General features: G+C 34.9%; 2 protein-coding genes across 2 annotated transcripts; both read left to right on the top strand.

The window, feature by feature from the left end:
- Window positions 1-582: 582 nt before the first annotated feature.
- Window positions 583-1088, top strand: LOC130736156 (uncharacterized). The gene is made up of 2 exons (XM_057588001.1): window positions 583-714; window positions 825-1088. Exons 1-2 carry the CDS (start codon window positions 583-585, stop codon window positions 1086-1088), a joined length of 396 nt encoding a protein of 131 aa, XP_057443984.1.
- An 11151-nt stretch (window positions 1089-12239) lies between these two features.
- Window positions 12240-13496, top strand: LOC130736157 (protein FAR1-RELATED SEQUENCE 5-like). Its single transcript, XM_057588002.1, has one exon. It carries the CDS (start codon window positions 12240-12242, stop codon window positions 13494-13496), a length of 1257 nt encoding a protein of 418 aa, XP_057443985.1.
- The last annotated feature ends 30 nt before the right edge of the window (window positions 13497-13526 follow it).

The following is a 13526-nucleotide window of genomic DNA, read 5'->3' on the forward strand; positions in this document are numbered from 1 at the left end:
CCAAGATATTTAGTTAAATTGGCCTTATAATAAGGAACAGAGGGAGTAGTAAATTAGTCCATCCTACGTGTTTGAACCCGAGACCCTTCACCCTTCATCACACTCAACCCTTATGTCCCAAACTTTAACCACTTGAGCTATCCTTCAGGTACTATACTAGCAGTATACATTGTAATAAAACTATGAACAATGATGCTAAGCTCTTCTCAAACGTGCCTATGTTAATCTCATATCCCATTTGCCATTTTTGCAACCAATCATAAATGGTTACCAGTACTAAGTCTTCCAACTTCATTACTACTTGATGTCACTATCAATGCATGTCTCTCAACTACCAACACTATGATAAATGCATCATTAATTATGCAGATTTTATTCTTTTTTTTCAACACTTTGATAAATGCATCATTTGTTATGTTGGTTTTTTCTTTAATGCTCCCTCCTAACTTGCCTGATTTCGGCTGTTTTGAATTACTTCTTCCTCACCGATTTCCAATCTCCCCATTTTATCATTTATCCTTCTACTATAAATAGAGATCCATGCTATCCGGTTTTAATTACCTGTGCAATACTTACTATAAAATGGCAACCTCTTTCGACAATGTTGGGAATTTGAAATATGGAAAAGAGTATGCCAGGATACTAGTGAAACTTATACGATTTTGGTATACCCAAGGATTCACCAACTCCAAGCTGCCATTATCTCTTGAACTGGTTGTCATTGATTCTCAAATATGTTAACCAATTATTGCTTCTTGAATATGTTATACTTTGTATGTAAAATATAAATTCCTATATATCTTTGTGTTTTTTTAAATGGGCAGGGAAGCAAGATTCATGTGACAATCAAAAAGACATTGATGTATAAGTTTGAGAGGATTATTACAGATGGCAAAGTTTGGGAATACAGGACTTCTAGGCATGCCTTCAAGTTGTCGTTTAAGTTTAAGACTGAAGTGCGTCCAAAGGACCAAATGCAAATAACTACGGATCCTTACACATTCATTTCCTTTCCTGATATTATAACCCCTGATTATGATATCAGCTTCTTAGTTGGTAAACTTTCATTGAACCAAATCTTATTATAAATGTTTTAAATTTACAAGACCCTGGTTAATAGAAATATGCAATCTATGTCAGATGTGATAGGCATTTTATCAGGAGTTGGGACTTAAAGGTCTATCGAAAGTCATGGTAACATGACAAAGATGAATGTTATTGAGATTGGCAATTATGGGTATGATCTATAGTTAATTTCGTGAAATTAGTTGTAAATATTTGGAGTTTCCGTGGTTTAACACTAATCTATTTTATCAATTTAGAGTGAAGCTGGAGTGTACTTTTAGAGTGAAGCTGGAGTGTACTCTGTTTGGTCCTTATGTGGATGAGCTCAACAATTTCCTCGGTGTTGGGGATAAGGACAACGTGGTCATTCTTCTACAGTTTGCGAAGGTGAAAAACTTCCAAGGAAACATAAGCCTGCATAATATTCATGGAGCAACAAAGATGGTCTTTAATCTTGCTGTCCCATTAGCTCAAACTTTGCAACAAAGGTATATTGATGTTTGCAATAATAAAAGTTCACTTATACCTATACTCTATCATCATTGACGATTCTTTTTTATCATCATTGGGTATAGATGTTCGGAGAGCAATGATAGTGGGTGTCAAACTCTTAGCCAGCTTCAAGATTCAGTGAAGGTGTCAGGGGAAGACGATTTCCTTTTACTCACATGTAGAAAGACTATTTCCTAGATGAAGGATAGCACAGAGGTTGTCTTCATATATACCTATAATTATATAATCCCTTTATCATTTATCTGAAGATTACATAATTTGTTATGCAAAACTACTTTTGCATTGTCTTGGGAACCATTCTCCACATAGAGGGTGTTGATTGGTGGTATACTACTTGCAAATGTAATAGGAAAGTGTTACCCGATGAGAAAATGTTTTTCTGTGAAGGCTGTAACTGTCATGTTGTCACAGTTTACCCAAGGTAAAATAAATATTTCATGATTTAAATTATTACACATCCTTGAACTCCAAAACTGCGGAAGTGAACTTTGTATGGAACATGTTTTAGGTATCGTTTACAAGTCAGTGTTTCTGACAACACGGGTGACGCATCCTTTGTCCTTTTTGACAAGGAGGCAACTACTCTGGTTAGGAAAACATGTGTTGAGTTGGTTGAAGTTGCTGATAAGGTTTGCTTCAGTTTAGTCTATCTTTACAATACCTTTGCACTCCAAACTATATTAACCCTATATTTTTTTAAAAAATATATTAGGGGGAGTCTAGTGATGGAGGGCAAGCAATTTCTCTTCAAGTTGGAGGTTAAGAACTTGACTGATCTTAAGTTTGAACCAATGAGGTTTGAGCCTTCTTTTCGTGTGAAACACGCTTGTATTGATGATGCTGTAATTGATCAGTTCAAGGCCGCTGATATTGGGAATTCTGTAAGTATCAAGTACCATTATAAATATACACCCTCTTGATATGAATCGTTATGGCATTAAGGTCGGTGCCAGTTCAAGCCTCGTGGTGACAACCTCGACAAGTGTGTTGAAGACATCCGAAGTAGTTAAGGCATGGTATTTTCTGTTTATAGTTTTAATTTCTGATGTTCATTATCCATTAATGTTTGCATTACCCTATCACAATTTTTATCTTCACAGGATTTGCTGGATGATTTTGTTGTTGTTTCAGGTGAAAATTCTCCTGAAACTCCTACCACAGCAATAATAGACCTGAATGCTGATACCTAAGAGATAATACAGTCCAAGAGGCCTTCTCCAGATGGTGAGGACCATTCAGCTGTCAAAGTGAAGAAGAACAAGTACCCTATCAAGGTTAAGAAGCAAAAAATGTGAAAGATTTCACATTCACTAATGAGTTAAGAACGCCTGTTGGACTTTGTTTGCTTCTTATGTTATCCCTTTGTTTTCAAGCTTATTCCCTAAGCTGTTATGCAGCCACACTTTGTATTAGTTTCATTCCATAAGCTGCTATGTGGTCTGCTTGTTTTAAGTACCTTCCCGAAGCTGCTATGTAGCCTAGGTTTGTATTAAGTTCCTCCCCTAAGCTGCTATGCAACCTACATATGTATTTTCAGCTTTCCCTAAGATGCCTTGCGGCCTAAGTTTGTATTAACCATCTTTATGATCGAACTCTCATAAGCACCTATCGATGTTTTAAGTATGTAAGTTCAATGAATAGCCATTTTAGTTAAATTTTTACTAAAGCCAATATTATTTACTATGTTTGAAATGATCTTTAATCTGACTTTTACAAGGATGGAAAAAAAGGTGAGGTTATTTGATATTTATTCTTAAATTAATCGGTATCAAAGTTGTTTTTTTTTTAAGAAAAAGTAATATACAATAAAATAAAATAACAAACTAATTATGTAAAGTCATGATTTTAGTTCGATATAAATCCAATTATGTTTTCTTAATATTATTAAGTACTAAGTTCAAATTATTTCTCTTCTGCAAATCCAAAACTCCCAAAATAGAACCCGCATCAGTCTCCCAAAGTCAATAATAAAGTTTGGTTCTATTTAAGATAATATCACCATTTAATGCGAAGAGATTCATTACCCCATATTTACTATGGTGGTTGGTTTCATCATTTTAGGTGTTAATTGTCAAAAAAGAGGAAGAAAATTTTGTTCATTATTATCTATTTTAGCTTTAAAATTTACGCGCATTACCTTGGATTAGCAAAGTATGTGAGTATTATCTATTTTAGCTTTAAAATTTTCCCTTTTGTTCATTATTATCTATTTTTTCAGTGGGGTTTGGATCTGAATCCAATTATACTGATGAGGATGACCTTTTACGAGAACGGATGAAGACACCATACGTGGAAAAAGAATTTGTTGGGTAAAATGATAGTGATGTTGTGTGGGGCATGAATGAGAAGACCATATGAAATAAGAGGAAACATGGGAAAAAAGTGTGAAGTGGGAGGTTTGACAAATTAAGTTTTTAAAAGTAAAAATATTAAAAAGACAATTACACAAGTACCCAGGAATTAATTGCCCTAAATGAAAGGGTGTTGTGCTTTTTTAATATAAGAGAAAAGTGTTGGGTGCTAATTTACTCCTTCACAAAATCAAGAGGGAATAAGTTTAAAAAATTTGTTAATTATTTTCTAGCGTCAACTTTTATTTTATAATATCCCAAATAGGGTAATGTAATTATGTCATCTTTTAGATTAGGCAGGTGAGCAGTGGCGGAAGAGTGTCATCCCTGGCTTCTTGAAATTTCTAAAGAGTTTTTTTTGATGCAGAGTATTCAAAGGCAACTAGGCAAGAGGCAGAGAGTGTTAATACGTGTGAGCACCACCGTCTACACACACATCACATGTAGCTCCTCTTTTTATTTTTTTCTTTTAATAATCACATGTAATGGGACCCACACATCCAAAGTTATAATATTTAAGAAATATAACATCTTCTAACTTAAATTTCAAGGTTTTTTACTGTTCACAATTGCCATTTTTTTTTGGTACAACTACGGTTGCTGTTGGGCCTTCCTGCTTCGTGGGCTGCGTTGGGAAACATGGTTATCTTCTTTTCAAGTAGGGTTAGTAGCAGTAGGCCACTTGAAACCACATTGCATCTTCCCGTGAATCCCCTCCCCATTCGTCCCCTCTACTTCATCGATTTTCCCACGCACTCTGGCACTCTAGATGTAGGAGCCAGGAGGTTCGACATCCCACCGGCCAGCTGTTGCCGTGCTGGTGCATAGAAGGTCGTTCCCTAAGGAGGTTATCTACCACCTATCCTCTGGCAGCTGTTCATATAATCAATGATACTTTCCACCTTCAACCATCTTCTTCTTAATTTCTTTGCTGCTTTACAGTCTGTTTGGCCCTGCTCTACCCCATTTGCTATCATCTATTAGCTATAATCCATTTTCTTAGTAATTTACAGTTGTAATTTGGCTGGCCACAGCTTGCAATTCCTGTCTATAAATATAACTGCTCATACTTTGATCAGTTCATACTTTGATCAGTTCACTGTTGTTGTGTGTATTGTGTGTATTTGAGTCCACTGTCCTGTTCTTATTGGGAGATATGAGTTCCCGTGTCAACCCCATTAGTCCTCAACACTGATTTGTATATAAGTGGTGTCAAGTGTTGTGATGCATCCATTTGGACTTCATTGCTCTCCACATCTGCTCTGCCCACTTGCCTCCCGCTGAAAATCTCATGCCAATCAAATTCAGCTCATGATTTGAATGTCCCTTTCTGAGATGGCTTCAAAGTTGAGAGGTCAGTTCAATTTATCCTTCCCCTTCACAAGTTTTGCCAAAGTGCAGCAGTTTGCTTATTTAAGTTGTTGAGCAGTGGTAGAATATTTTCTATGTTGCACTTCAAGTGTTAAATTAATCTTGAGTGCAGATCAATATATATGTATATGTGTAATAGAATTGTTCTTACCTCTTATCTATCAAGGCAATCAGGAACATTGAAATAGTATAATGATTCTTTTCTTTTTAAAATCATGTTTGGAGAAACTTAATAGTGTGTGTTTCTTGCCTTTGGCCTGGTGGTGGTGATTATTTGTTGATCATATAATGACATTCATGTACCCTAAATTATTGGATATGTCGGCTTAGTGAGCAAACAACATATCCAGCTCACGAATTTACCTCTGCAAGATATTTGTGTCATATCCTCAATTATTTATTTTTTTTTTGTATTTTACAATCTTTAATCATGTAGAATTTTCTCAATTATTCAATATACATGTTTTTCATATGGTTTTGATTATACCAAAGGTTTTAATTGTGATTCATCACCCAAAATGGGTTATTTTAATACTGATATCAGTTAATGGGGTTGGATTTGATGGTTTAGGAAAGAATTCTCTTATTAGATATTAGTGTGAGGAATCACACTAACACTCGACAGGAATTGACAGAGCATAGTCCCTTAGAGTGAAATAGTCAAGTTAAACTTTCTAAAATAACTATCAAGTGTAATTATTTGAACCTCATTAGTTTTCACTGGTGTTTGACTTTAGGCATGTGTGTAGTTTGAAATCGTAAATTAGCTAGGTGGGAATGAGGGAATTAGGAACAACAAGTACGAGCAATAAACTTATGAACTGTGTTTGAGATTTTTTTTTTCATAAGATGAAATATGTGATTTTAAGATTCTAAATGAGAATGGGCATAGCCTTGATTTGACTTTCAGGTTCTACACGAAAAATGCAGCATGTGTTTACTTCATGTGAGGTGTGTCATGATATTATCCACATCATTAGTAATTGTAGTCTGTGTAGTTTTGTAACAGAATCAGCTTCTTTGTCAACACATCAATATGAAATCCATTCTCTTAGATATATTTTAGGGATGTTGAATCGTTGTTTATTCTATTCCTTTGAGGACTATTTGAGTTTGATTTTCCTGAGTAAGTTATTCCAGTGTTAAATGAATACTTCTTAGTCCTTCTTTTTTAAACAAATCAAGCAACTCTTGACCACAACAACATCAATATATATATAGCAATTGTTGATCCTGCTGTGTGTCTTCATTTTTAACACTCATCTCTGCTGATGAGTGTAGAGCGTAACATGGAAATCTACCTATCTCCCGCATGTACTCTTAGTTGAATACACTACATTCATTCTGATCTGCACACTGCCAACACTATGGACTGAGCCTTAAGCGGTATGTGCTTAATCATTCACTCGATGGCTAAATACCTGGATCAATCCATTTAATTTTTTGCTGGACAAATTCCACACCATGATCAAAGCTGGAAAAGTTATTGCATATTTACATGTCTATATCGTCTGTTGCATACAGATGTGACTAATTGGTTGGATTTCCATACATCATATGCTTCCTTTTTGATCAGATGGAGTTGATCCAATAACAGAAATATTTCCTTAAGACTGTTGCTCGCAAGCATGACAATGATATTGCCTTGGCTCTCTTTCATGGTGATCCGGAACTAGGCCTCAAATATTTTCTAAAGGATTTTTTTTTTAGAAATTATGCCGTGGTGATTGGCCAAGGAGGAAGAAAAGATACATGGACAACAACTTAAGTCTTTAAGTAGAATCCTACCCTCTCTGATATGTTAGTTTTGTTACTTTCATATGGTTGTGCTAATAACATCAAAGACATTTCAGTTTTGCTCCCTATAGGAAGTTGATCTCTCTAGGTTGGTTTAGTACTTGAGTTGTTTGTTTGACAAAGTTAGTATAATTTTTAGGCTTCCAATCACTCTATGATGTAAACTTGAGAGCTTTGTCAGATGTATGTTGCTACAAAGTTTATTTATTGCTCTCTTGAGTGTCATAATGTCTTCACTTATTTATTCTGATTTACGAATGTGCGCTTTTATGCAGCACATGTATCATCTTTCATCTGATTTAATCTCTTGAGCATTCTTTTTAAGAATACTCAGTAGAGTAGCAAAGAAGATGGCTATCCTATACCTACTTTGACTTGAAACATGTTTCACTACTTATTTTATCTGAATTTCTCATGTAATGGGTTTTTGTTGCTTTTCAGAAACTCTGTTGGATTTCACGTGGAGCCAGAAATTTAAGTATACTATCATGAGAAGCAATGTTAGGAGCAGGAATGAGTTTCATGAGAAAGGAAACAAGATGGTGAGGCTGCAATCAAGAGCGGCCTGAGGGTTAAGGGTTCTTTTGAATTTAGATGCACTTTCAGCTCCAGGAAAAAGGGAGAAATTTTACAGAAATGGTCCTTTGGAACCGTGTATGAAGGCTTCACTGAGTAATTAATTTTATATAATATGACATTCTAATTTTTTGTCAGTGTCTAATTTCCAATGTCAGTGTACGGAGGCTCCCTGCTTGAGTTATATATGGAAACAGCTTGCGCAGGTATTTAAGAATAATGTTAACCGGTAATTGTAGTCAACGCATAATCTTAATCACAAGTTGCAATATAACTGCTAGCTCAACATGAATCAGATCATTGGCCTTTAGTTAAATTGCCTTATGTTAATTCCACCGGTTTTTTTTACCACAATCATCTTATGTATCATTTATTATACACGTTTTATTGAAAAAATTCAGTACGCTAGAGCCTTAGTTATTGGATTTTGATTTATTGGCTTCATACTTACCCAAATCAGATCAAATCTTTTTAAGCATGAGGTGAAATGTGTAGCCTATTTCTGCAAGTATGTTGTTCCTGTTGATTATTCATATGCATATTCACATACATATAGATACATGCACATGGTAAAATTAGAATATTCAATTGCTTTAGTCTTACTCTTTTATTTTCCTTATTCACTATAATTGACTCATTTAATGCTTATTCTATTACAGATCAAGCAAAACTTGGAGGAAACTGTTGGTTTTGGAAAGGGAGTTGTAAACTCTATGCTGGAGAAGGAAAGAGTGGGAAGGACTAGAATTATAGAAAATGAAGGGAGTAATCCCAGATGGTATGAGTCTTTTCACATTTATTGTGCCCATCTGGCTTCAAATATTATATTTACTGTGATAGATGATAATCCTATTGGAGCAACTTTAATTGGAAGAGCATATGTGCCTGTTGAGGAGGTCTGGGATGGTGAGGAAATTGATAGATGGCTTGGAATGCCTAGACCGTGAATGGTGAATATATAAAGAGGAAGGTGAAACTATTCCTCTTCCTATTAATAACCATTTAATGAGTAATTTATCACAATTATACTTTATTATCTACACATGAAATGAACAGTTTTGGTTTATATGGAGGGACCAATGCCTATTTAGCTGTTGTGCATTTGATGATGATATTAGAGTAGAGTTTATCCTCAAACCATTATTTTTGCCTTTGGAATAAGTGCTTTGGATGTGGATCTGAGCCTTAATTATACAATGGCATTTTTTATATCTGTGTTGAGAACTCAAGTAATACTATACATTTTTATATATTAACTTGCTTCCTCAGTGCATCAAACTGCATGATTTATTTGCTCTTTGTGTGATTGGTTGACAAAATAGTATGTGAGAAAATTTTATCCATTCTTTTAAATCTTTTTTGCCTGCATATATAACGGTTCCTGATATTTAAGTGTAGTGGGTGGCATATAAAATTTATATGTATATCTTTTTAAAATTATAGAAGATGAATGTGAGAGATTTATATGTTGATCTTTTTGCCTCCTTGCCACGAGCTGTGAGACATTGAAGCTGCTAAAGGAATCATGCCCTTAGTGCATCAAGTTGTTGAAATTGAAGATCTAACACAGCAGATCATGTCCAAACTTATGATTGCATTTCCGGACCTTGAAGTAGCAATTCAAAATTGTTGAAGAAGATCAAGAAGGTGAAAGAGCCACAAGTCCTGCATTTATGGTTTTAGTAATCTGAATTTAGAAATTTGCTATATTCAGCAATTGTTTGGTTAATTTAGAAGACAATGTGTTGGATTATGTTGTCAAAAAAATATGTTTTTGTCTGTCATTTAATGTACCAAGGCTAAGCTTTCAAGCAGTTTGTTACATATATTGCGTGAACAAACAATAACTAATACGGGTTATGTCCTGTGTAGCTTTGAAGATAGCGTGTTTTGCTACATATTTTGTTTGTTCTTGCACTGATAAATTTGTGGTTCAGAAGATAATAACTAATATTGTGGTTTGAATACTTGAGTGAGGGGATTTTGATCCAAGCTTTGATTGAGACTTTGTTTACAAGAGCTTTTGATAAATGAATTTTTGATTTAATGTTCATGGACAATCTCTTTTATTTATCCATTAGCATTATCATGTGGGTTGAGCTAGACTTACACTTGCATGATATGTGTAAAATTCTTTTGATATCTCATTCACAATAACAATGAAACTATTTTCATAGTAGAAAATAATTTGCAATATCTAACAATAAAAGTAATAATAATTATTATTAGAACTCCATTAAAGTCAACAAATATTTTACAATTTACATACTTTAAACATTACTATATATCTAATTTTGAAAATAAAATTTAATTAATTTAAAAAATTACTTTTAACATGTATTAGAAAAGAAATTTTTGACATGGTTAAGTTAACACAATTCCGATCGCATTAATTATGTTTATTATATAACGTGCATCATTTATTTTGCTAAGCAAATACAATTAGAAATTAAACCTTCGTGCATCGCACGGGTATAATCCTAGTTAGGATAGGAGTGAAGCACAACACAAGCAGCTCCTCTTTTTATTTTTTTTCTTTTAATAATCACATGTACGTAATTATGGGACAAACACATTCAACGTTATAAAAACATAACATTAAGATAACTTAATTGCCTTGTTTAACCGGTACAATTTTCTCTCTTACTCTTCACTTTCTCATATATGACTTTTTATGGATATTCAAATTTTTATGAGTTTAAACTTGAATTTACTGGTTCAATTATATTTTTTGTTGCTTAATTGGTCTGATTATATGAGATTGAATTTGTGGTGCTTGTGTCTTGCTTGAAAAAGAAGTGATAAAAATTATGCACACCAAGTGTTTGTAAAAAATTCCCTTTAAGATTTAGCCTTCAATAAAAGAGTTTTTGCTTTCGTTGCTTCTTTCTTGTTATGTTATTTCTTTAATTTGCTATTTTTTCATGAAATTGTTAGTGTTAATGATATAGATTTGAAATTAATTGTTTATTTGAATGTTAAGAAAAGGACTAAATATAAGAACTTGAAAGTTGTGCCATTAGAGAATCCTATTTTATTGTTCTTCTTTTCAATTATCTACAAGATAGTCTTTTTGTTGATTTTGATTTTTTTTCTCACCAGAATACTTATGAGCCGGTTAGTATCTCTTGCACCTAAATTTATCTTATATTTCTTATGCTTATGTAAAATATCTCTTGCACTCAAACTAATTTTTCATTCTCACCAAAATACCTATTTTTTTTACAAACTTTTTATTTGATAAGAATTGAAATTTTCTTACAAATTATATTCCTTTTGATCTTAGTCCCCCTTCTGAAATTCCTGGCTCCGCCCCTGCATATGAGAAACATCCTATCATATTAACTATGCTGGTTGGTTCCATTTAATTAGGATCATATTTACAAGAAAGAAGCAGGCAATTTCCTAACTTCTTTTATTTATTATGATATGATGTGTTCGTGTAGTTCATTAGCCTAACAAAAAAAGTACCTATCAAAAGAAGGAAATTTTGGACTTTCTCATCTCTTTTAGCTATAATATTTTCGTGCATTACCTTGAATTACCAAAGTATGTGAATAGCATGATAGTGGGTTTTGGATTTGAATCAAATAAAATTGATGAGGAAGACCTTTTATGATAAATGATGAAGATACCATACATGAAAAAGAATATGGTGGGAAAAATGATACGTACCTTTGTATGGAGCTTGATTATAGTATGGAACCTGAGGTATATTTGCTCATGAGAAGATTATATGAAATAAGTGGGTGGGGACTAGGGTGGGGAAGTTTGAGAATGGTCCACCGGTGGACCAGTCTTCCCAACTGGAAATTGCATGTTAGTCGGTAAAGGGGAAGTGTCCAGTACTGTTTGCTCAAATTGCAATTAAGGGCTTGTTCAATTGGTAAAATATGAACCCCCAAATTGAAAAGAAAAACAAAGGGATAACACTGAAGATCCCACGATCATTTACCCTAAAATCCGAGAACTGGTGTCGTTGTCCTTGTCCCTATTTTGAAGTCCATGGTCGCGGATCTGGAAGAACTCTAGGGTTGTAAAATCGCGGATCTTGAGTGCGAATCAGTAACTCTAACTCTTTCTGGTATCTCATCTCGTGACTTGTTTGCAAGGGTGTTGCCGTTGGTTCTCCTTGTTCGTTTGGCTCTGAATCGTTTGTCGTTGGCTATATATCGTACTTTGACAAGAGGTGAGTTCAATTAGGTAAAAAGCGAAGATTTCAGCTTTGTATTGTGTATTTGGGGGGGTATTATTTACCTGAAGATTGGGTGATTGCAGCATTCAATCAGGTTGAAATAAGTTTTGTTTGTGTATGTGTTTGGGGTTTGGTTTCATGAACTAAGGATCGGTCATAAGAGGTCGTTTATTTCCCAGAATGACACAAAAAAATTTACACTACACTGTTTGTTGCAGGGTAAATTAACAAGTTGTTGGTGTTGAGATGGAAGACTCCAGCAAAGAATTACAAATTTCCAGTTGGTGTTCACTTGAAGAAGGTATTTTTTTCTTTACAATGTGGAGTTGCATTTAATCAATCTGATAGATAGGTGGTTAATTTATGAAATGATGTGGTCCATTGCTGTAGGGTTTTCATCTAATGGTGAAGGCAAAACCAGTGCTGTTGCTGGGATTGTTTCCTCACCAACACTGAACCCGTCGGAGTCAATTGCTGAGGATATAAATGGTGAAGGTGTTGGTGTTGATAGTATGGACGATATTGCTAATACTTTGTGGGATGGTATTGATGACATTGAGATGAAGAAGTTTCATTTTCCCAATCGCCAGGTAGCATATGAGTTCTACAACTTGTATGCTAGAGTGAAAGGCTTCTCAGTGCGGAAAAGCAAGGTTTTCAGAATCAAGAAAGGTGAAATTGTGCGGCAAGACTTTGTGTGTCACAAGGAGGGTTTCCGTGAAGAGAAAAACAGAATGAGGGAAAATCGTCAGCGTGAAACTAAGGTTGAGACCAGGTGTGGATGTTGTGCAAAAATGAGAATTCGTTTGGTGGGTGATAGTGGTAGGTGGCATGTGGCATTATTTACAGATTGTCACAATCATGCAATGTTAGAGGGAAAGCAGTCAGCCATGTTACCGGCACATCGTAAGTTAAAAGAAGGGGATATATTGGGATTGAATAGCATGCGGAAAGCTGGGATTAGTACGACACAGATATACAATTTTTTTGCTGACCAATCAGGGGGTTTTGACAAAACCAATTTTCTCAAGGTTGACATGAAAAATCAAATGACCAAACAGAAACAAAAGGAGCATTGTGATGCAAAAGCTGTTTTGGTGTATCTGAAGGGGCTTGGTTCAGGTGATCCCGAAATGTTTTGGTCCCACCATGCTGATGAAGAAGGCAAGTTGAAACAACTGTTTTGGGCTGATGGTATTAGTCGAATGGATTTTCAAGTGTTTGGGGAAGTCCTAGCCTTTGATGCAACATACCGGAAGAATAAATATGGTTGCCCCATTGTTGTTCTTGTCGGAGTTAACCATCATTGCCAGACTATTGTGTTCGGAACAGCAATTTTGACAAATGAAAAAGAGGAAAGCTATGTGTGGGTTCTTGAGCAATTTATGGCAGCAATGAAGGGTAAGGAACCAAGTGCAGTGATAACTGACGGTGCTCCTACAATGCGGAATGCTATTACTAGAATTTTACCTAGAGCTCATCATCGTTTGTGTGCTTGGCACCTTTTACAAAATGCACAAAGAAATGTGGGTGACCCGAATTTTGTGAAAGGATTTAAGAGCTGCATGTTGGGGAATCTAAGTGTTGGGCACTTCAAAAAAAATGGGCACAATTGGTTAGCGATCTGAACCTCGAGGACAATCCATGGGTTCAAGGGT

The sequence above is a fragment of the Lotus japonicus genome, chromosome 2 (assembly GCF_012489685.1).
Source record: "Lotus japonicus ecotype B-129 chromosome 2, LjGifu_v1.2".
NCBI classification, from domain to species: domain Eukaryota; kingdom Viridiplantae; phylum Streptophyta; class Magnoliopsida; order Fabales; family Fabaceae; genus Lotus; species Lotus japonicus.

Excerpts from the sequence above, each read along its gene's own strand:
- LOC130736157 (XM_057588002.1), top strand. The coding sequence starts at position 12,240 with ATGTGGTCCATTGCTGTAGGGTTTTCATCTAATGGTGAAGGCAAAACC.
- LOC130736156 (XM_057588001.1), top strand. The coding sequence starts at position 583 with ATGGCAACCTCTTTCGACAATGTTGGGAATTTGAAATATGGAAAAGAG. Across the intron at positions 715-824 it reads TGCCATTATCTCTTGAACTG|GGAAGCAAGATTCATGTGAC; the intron begins GTTGTCATTGAT and ends TTAAATGGGCAG.